Genomic DNA, 8,047 nt, shown 5'->3' on the forward strand with positions numbered 1-8,047 from the left:
TGAACAGGTCTACCACAGAGGTTTCGGATTCAGAGGCTGCAAAAGAGGTACTTGAGAGCATGATGTCAGTTACAATTTATACTCACAATATCATCAAGAAAATTGTTAAACTGAATTAAGCTTCTCACCAATTGGAGTATAATGACATTTAGAATGGTGAAAGCCAGATTGAGAAAGTTAAGAAACTTAATTTAGTGTCAAGTAAAAAATTAACACAGGGTTTAGCTGTTGCGTAGCTTTGTATTGTGTAACTCTTCTTTCATACATATTTATTCAATTAGGTTATCATTCACATACATGGAACAGTGCCTTCTCTTTTGTAGTGTATATAAGTCTATATTGCTTATTTTGGCTTTAACATGCCCCACATATCATGAAAAAGTGTTGCTGCATTACCTGATTTTTCATCTTCTTTTGCAGCACTGCTGTTTTATTTATTTTTATTTTTTTAAACCTTCCTCTGATGCAGGGAATTCCTTTTTACCCCTAGTCTGAATCGACCAATTTGTGGTTATTGTTTAATTAAGACTGAATTGTACACTAAAAAAAATTCTCTTATGTGAGTAGATGGTAGAAAATGGCTTGCTCACGAAACGTGGAGGTGAGGATGTCCTCGAAGAGTACAAGTCCGAAAATTCACTGAAGCACCGCACCCGTAGACAGCTTGTCAACATATTGGCTAGCCATATGACGGAAATGCATGGGTAAGTGTTTCTTCAATAAATTGTAGAATTTTAAACCATTTCGGACTGAAAGGGTTTATATTAAGAAGGAATGTAATTCATTTTCAGAATGCATGGCAGGGAATTAACAAAGGTGGTTCACTATAGTTATTACGGGGCATTTCAATTTCATGTTTTTTTTTTTTTTTTTATCGTCTTTGCTCTAAAGGAGGATTCCTTCCCGTAACCAGAAGGAGAAGTTTGCCCTGGGAATCATTACACTCTTTCCTTCGCTGAAGGATCCCTTTTCTCCAAAGGGCTATGTAAGTTTTTAAAAAGGATTACTTCCAGAATACACACCGGTTTTACAGACTAGAGTTTTGCACAAAAACTCTTTTTTTTCTTCAAAACATCAAAAGACTGGATATACAAACACACAAAATATTCTATATATTGATTTGATTGGCATTGTTATGAAGTCATTCATTCACAATCCCATAATTGCCTTTTTATATAAGATCAATGAGTGACCTTTGTAATTTCATATTTTTTTAAATAACTTAACAGGAGCACTTCTATGATGGGGAAAAGGGCACAGGATATTTAGCATGGCGCCTCAAGACCATGTCCAGGAATAAATACCAACAGCCAGTCAAGGCAGCCACAGAGCCTCAAGCACAGGGACCAAACCGCCAAAGATCAGCAGCCACAGAGCCTCAGCAGCTTGATGGAGATGCCTGTAGGGAAGCTATATCATTTCTTGTTCACTCTCCTGATGAAACGAGTGTGTTTCAGAAGATGAAGATGACCTTGCAACATCGCCAGGACCTAGTGCATGACCCGCTGAGAACCACAGATGTCTTAAAAACATTTCCACGTTTTTTAGATGTCAAAGGACTAGTGAGTTGTGATTATCTTTTATTTAAACTCTAGTCCTTAATTTGGGTGGATATAAGTAGTTAACCGTGCACACACCATTTGCTTGATTTTCTTCTCTTTGTTTTTGCATCTATGTATGATCAACAGCTGAATCAAGACTTCCTGCTGCTGTTTGGTGCTGAAACAGCTTCCAAGATGCTTGAGAAGTGGGATACAGCATTCAAGCCCAAGGTTATCAAAGAGGCCAAACACCTGACTCAGTCAACTGAGCTGTGCCGACTTCTGACAGCTGCTGAAAACCTTTCAGAGAACGATCACACCAGTAAGCTACATGATATCCTTGGTTTATTTAATAAATGGCTGATGCTATTAACTTTGTGTATTCCAAGTACATACTAATGACTTGTTTTGTCTCATTTACTCCTGGTAGACTGGGACAGTGACATGGCTTCTCTGCTGCTCCTTCTCCATCTCTTGCCACCCACAGCTGGACGGAAGAGGATCAAAATAAGTCCCAGTGATGCAGTGGGCAAAATGTTACACTTTCACAAGGTATGTATCATCTGTTTAAATCCCACAAGCCAGTTTTTCAGTTATATTAACTCAATTAAAAAGAGATTTAAGTTTGCAAAAAAGGACTCATCTGAATGTCTCAATATTGCAAACTTTACAACAATTCCTCAACAGCGAGGACTTTTTGGACACACACAAGAGCAACTCAACTTTTCTTTTGTCTATCCGACCCAGGTATGCAGTGAGCAGTTGAAAACTTGCTAACTCATCCCTCTCCTACGCTACTTTAAAGTGATAATTCAGATTCTTACGCACACTTCACTGGGAGTGTGTTCCTTTTAAAAATGAACTGGGACTTCATTTGGGAGGAACACACTCCCAGTGAAGCTTGCATTTTAGCAACACGTGGGCAGGTGACTGGTCAAACTGGAGGATCTATTAAACTCTCATGGAACAAGTACCACTGCATGGCTCAGATCCTGAGCTTCCACTCTAAGGTGTTCATGTTATTCTGTTTTTCAGTCATGCTGCAGCATCGTTGAACACCTGCAGGGAAGAGAGGCTAAACAACCATACATCCTAGCTGTTGGCCGAACCAAAAACAGAATTGATGCCTTCTACATCGTTGTGGACAAACAGCTCATCCCCTGCCAAGCCACCAGCTCGTTGGGTGCTTTTGATGAACTGTTTAAATCCCACTACGTGTTCAACCTGTCTTATGATGAAACCCTGGTCCAGCTCTTCACTTTCGTGCAGACAACAGTCTACAATATCGATATTACAACAACAGATGAGTCTCCAAGAGTCCGTGAGTTCCGGGCAAAAGTCTTACACGTGGTTTAAAAAAATGCTAAAGTGTTTCATTTGTCAAGCTGTACATGCGGCCTGCCAGGACTTGATAACCCATTTAAGAATGGATCACAGTTTCTATCCTAGCACCAGGTTTAAGTTGGTTTGTGCACAGGGTCGTTGTAGGCGTCAGTTTTCAACTTATTCTGGTTTAAAAAAACATTTAATTAGAGTTCATGAGAGGAATATTTGTCAAAGTGGTGATGCAGCAAACTCTGAGTCATTTCAAGCAAATTTTCACAGTCAACAAGATACTACAGAAGCTGTTGTAACAAGTGCCACGCAGAGCCCAGAGGCTGGGTGTTCTGAGGACAATGCATCAGGTCTTTACAGAGAAAACACAAGAAATATTTGCGAGTCAATTATTGCTAAACTCCAAGGTAGCGGTGTGGCAAATAGTGTGGTTTCAACAATTGTTAGTGATTTGGAAGAACTTGCTACTGGGCTGCACTCTCAATTTAAGCATGATGTACTGTCTGCTGTGCCTCAAGATGATCCTGTAAGATCTACATTAGAAGAAGGTCTTGAGAATTTCGAAAACCCATTTGTTAACTTTAATACTGAAACAAAAATAATGAAATATTTCAATGAGAAATGGGGGGTTGTGGAGCCAGTAGAAGTAATGTTAGGAGTTTGATTTGATACCAGGCGAAATAAACAAACCGGTACTTATGACCAAGTCCCAGTGAAAGACACTTTTGTTTACATTACAATTTTGGAAACAATCAAATTCATGTGCCGCAATTCTGATATTTGTAAACTGCTCGGGGAGGCTTGTGTATCAAAAACTGATGGATATGAAGACTTCTGCGATGGAAATTACTTCAAGACACATCCTTTGTTCTCTAAACAACAAACTTCTTTACAAATTCAGATGTACTATGATGACTTTGAAACGGCTAACCCGCTGGGTTCAAAACGTGGCGTTCACAAAATAGGGGCTCTCTATTTTGTCCTCAGAAATCTGCCGCCAAAGTTTAACTCTGCTTTGATGAACATTCATTTGGTTGCACTGTTTCATACTGAAGATTTGAAAAAATATGGCTTTGATCCTATTCTGCAACCTCTGATTAATGACATCAAAACACTGGAGAGTCACGGCCTTGATTTGCCTTTCTCCACTGGAAAAGTCCATGGCACTATATGTCAGATAACTGGGGACAATTTAGGGATGCATGGAATTCTGGGTTTTACAGAGTCTTTTAGTGGACATTATTTCTGTCGTTTGTGTCTGATTGGAAAAAAAGCTGATGCACAGAATGTTTACAATGAGGATGACCCCAAGATAATCTTGCGTGGAAAAGAGCTTTTTGAAATGCACTGCAATGAGTTGCAATCAGACCCACAGAAGTTATCCGTGTTTGGTTTAAAGAGAAATTCAACTCTTAACAGCCTGCAGTTTTTTCATGTTTTTCTTTGGACATAATGCACGACATTCTTGAAGGGGTGGCTCAGTATGAGATGAAGTTATTGTTAGAGTATCTCTCAGACAATGTTTTGTCAAAACTTGACATGTTCTCAAGGATTTGTGCTTTTGACTATGGGTACTTGGAGCGCACAAATCGCCCTACAAGGATTAACTTGGACAGTAGTGGCAATAACATAGGACTCAATTCCACTCAGACTCTTTGTCTGGTAAGGAACATTCCTTTGCTTTTTGGTGACATTGTGCCTGAAGGAAACCAAAACTGGACTTTGCTGCTGCTTTTACTGCAGATAATCAACATCATATTTTCTCCATCTGTTACACTAGGCATGACTGTACATTTAAAGCATTTAATAATGGAACACCATGAATTGTTCAAGCTGTTGTATCCACATAGAAACCTGATCCCTAAACATCACTTTATGATACATTACCCGGCTTGTATGAGAAAAATAGGACCCCTGATACATATGTGGAGCATGAGATTTGAAGCAAAACACAAGGTTTTTAAAAACACTCTGAAAAACTTCAAGAACATAACTAAATCTCTTGCAAAAAAACATCAAATGTCCATAGGATATCATTGGGAAACATCACCTATGAACCACATTGAGTATGGACCTTTGAAATCCTATAATGTGGACAATAGTGACCTATTTGCCCGAGCCCTGCATGCTGCTGTCCCGAAAGACATCTTCTCTACCAACTGGGTTAAAATCAGTGGGACAGAGTACAGGGCAGGACTAATCATTTGCAGTGAGACTGATCATGATATGCCTGGGTTTTGTAGAATAAAGAAGATACTTTTAGTCAACAGTGTTATCTACTTTGAAGTGAACAAGCTTGTGGTTGACCATTTCAGTGAGCATTTCCATGCCTACCAAGTATATGAAACTGATGAGAAAGATGTAATACAAGCAGACAGTCTTGTTATTTATAAGCCCTTTGATTTACAAAGTGCTTATGGTGAAGATGAGAGCCTATATATTGTACCATTATTTTCTTTGTAAATGTGCATACACACGTGCACAAAACTGTTGGTACCCTTCCGTTAAAGAAAGAAAAACCCACAATGGTCACTGAAATAACTTGAAACTGACAAAAGTAATAATAAATACAAATTTACTGAAAATGAACTAATGAAAATCAGACATTGCTTTTGAATTGTGGTTCAACAGAATCATTTAAAAAATCAAACTAATGAAAATGGCCTGGACAAAAATGATGGTACCCTTAACTTAATATTTAGTTGCACAACCTTTTGAGGCAATCACTGCAATCAAGTGATTTCTGTAACTCATTGAGACATCTGCACCTGTCAACAGGTATATTGGCCCACTCATCGTGAGCAAACTGCTCCAGCTGTCTCAGGTTTGAAGGGTGCCTTCTCCAGACTGCATGTTTCAGCTCCTTCCACAGATACCCAGCTACCCAGTGTCAGAAAGCTTGGTCTCAGTCACAGGCCATGGGTCCTCCAACAGGATAATGACCCAAAACACAGCTAAATACACCCAAGAATGAATAAGAGCAAACCATTGGACTATTCTGAAGTGGCCTTCTATGAGCCCTGATCTAAATCCTATTGAACATCTGTGGAAGGATATTGAATATTTAACACTATTAAAGAGTTAAAATATCAACACTATCGAAAGTCTTAATTTAACTCGGAACCCGTGAGGATTATATAAACACCAGCAAAGTGTTAATATAAACACTATGCGAGTTAAATTCACACTTCCGATTTTGCTGTGTAGGGACTATGTTAATATATGCTTTATAAACGCATATTAATACTGCAATTCATGATTAATTCATGATTTATTAAGGTAGTTACTACTCGTTAGTAAATTGTTTTGTGTGACCTCATCTAAAGTGAGGACTATTTATGCCTTTTATAAAGCATTTATTAAGTATTTTCAAGAACATGAATATTTATTGCAAGATGCAAACAATATACTGTTAAATACAAACCTCTCAGCCATTAATTCATGTAAGAAACAAACAAACAAAGACATTCTCCTTCAGGAGAACATGGCTGGATACAAAACATTTGTAAATATATGACTGGAGCTAAACAGGAGCTTTGCATATTAGTTTACATTTACTTATTTAATTATTCATTTTAACCAAGCATATCGATCTCATTCACATCCACTCCACATATAACAGCTCGTTAGCCATCTGTCACCTGGATTGCTCTATTTACAACGGAGGTGATGCGTTAGCGTGCGCCTGTCTCAGGACCTCTAGTGTTAGCTGGAAGGCTAGCTGGATACTCATCCTCCATAATATGTAACGTTACATGCCAGCAAACTAAGAAACAAACAGACGGGCATTGGAAGCCCGTCAGCAGTCATTCTTTCTGGCCCGGATCCGCGCGTCCTTTCAACTTAGGTCGGAGTTTTAGATCGCGTAAGTGCACTACCAGTTCCTGAGTGAAACATTTGTCCCAAAAAAAAGTCTGTACAATCTTTTCACATCGTACTGTAAATGGGTCATAATGTGTGGAGTTTTGTGAAAACTGTGCCATGGAAAACATGGTGATCGCTGAACTAGCAAATAGTGAATTCATAAAAGAATTCTTAAAATAATTCAAAAAATGCCATTGAGAAGAGAATGGAATGCTGGATGGAACATTCTGGATGGAACATTCTGGATGGAACATTCTGGATGGAACATGTATGTTCTGGAATAGAATTAGAATGTTGAATTAGAATAGAATGTTGACGTGTCACAAAGACCTTTAATCTTGCCTCTGATATAGTTGTCATATGCAAGATTCATTTCCCAGGCTTCTCCGGGAGAGACAGTCGCATCTCTTAACTCCTGCATGGTGGCATGTCGCTGTGTTGGGCTGCTGTTTCAAGAGTGTTGATAGAGGGCGGTCTGTATTTAAATCATGTGCCAACATGCGTTAGGGTACTTCAAATTAATTTAGAGAGCTTTGCTTATAGGAGGGATATTTTGAAATATAGTATTTATAATCATACAGTTGTAAAATAATTAACTAACTATGTCAAATGTTGGGATTTACTCTAACCTCCTACATTAGGACAGTGTTTTCATGCTCTCGTTCACTCACTCTCTGTGCTTTCTCTCCTCACAGGTTTCTATGGATCATCGTTATATCTGGACGCTGGTCGTGCCTCTAACGTAGTTGTGACATATGCAAGAGTAATTTCCCTGGTTATCTTGATCGTGACAGTGAGCGTGAACTGTCGGGGAGAGACAGTCACGTATCTCGCTGACTCTCGAGAGACTGTCGGGTGTGTATCTCCGGCGAGAGTCCTGCACGGTGACATGTCGCTGTGTTGGGCTGCTGTTTCAGTAGTATCAAAAGGGGATGGCCAGTCTTCAAATCATGTGCCAACATGCGTTAGCGGTACTTCCGGTGTCCGATGTACGATGATGGGGTAAGATACTCTCACCAAACTCCTGTCGTGTAAACCAGTAGCATATCTGACCTGTAACATTGGATTCAGAATAGATTTTGTCCGTTAGTACTTTTCATAATTTGGCTTAGTATGTTTGGTGCCACCATGATGGTTTTAGGATTACCAAATCCCTCCTTGAATATCAAATTGTTAGCATTGATTATTTACTGAGAGTTAAGTACAGTACAACTTCGAGAGCTTTGCTTATAGGAGGGATATTTTGAAATATAGTATTTATACTCATACAGTTGTAAAATAATTAACTAACTATGTCAAATGTTGGG

General features: G+C 39.0%; 1 protein-coding gene across 1 annotated transcript; it reads left to right on the top strand.

Moving 5' to 3' along the window:
• The first annotated feature begins 213 nt into the window (after positions 1 to 213).
• LOC142968305 (uncharacterized) lies at positions 214 to 2,897 on the top strand. The gene is made up of 5 exons (XM_076108121.1): positions 214 to 704; positions 892 to 985; positions 1,689 to 1,863; positions 2,029 to 2,093; positions 2,577 to 2,897. Exons 1-5 carry the CDS (start codon positions 568 to 570, stop codon positions 2,895 to 2,897), a joined length of 792 nt encoding a protein of 263 aa, XP_075964236.1. The 5' UTR covers positions 214 to 567.
• The last annotated feature ends 5,150 nt before the right edge of the window (positions 2,898 to 8,047 follow it).

This window comes from Anarhichas minor, unplaced genomic scaffold (assembly GCF_050575085.1).
Source record: "Anarhichas minor isolate MPS153535 unplaced genomic scaffold, ASM5057508v1 ptg000040l, whole genome shotgun sequence".
Lineage (NCBI taxonomy): Eukaryota > Metazoa > Chordata > Actinopteri > Perciformes > Anarhichadidae > Anarhichas > Anarhichas minor.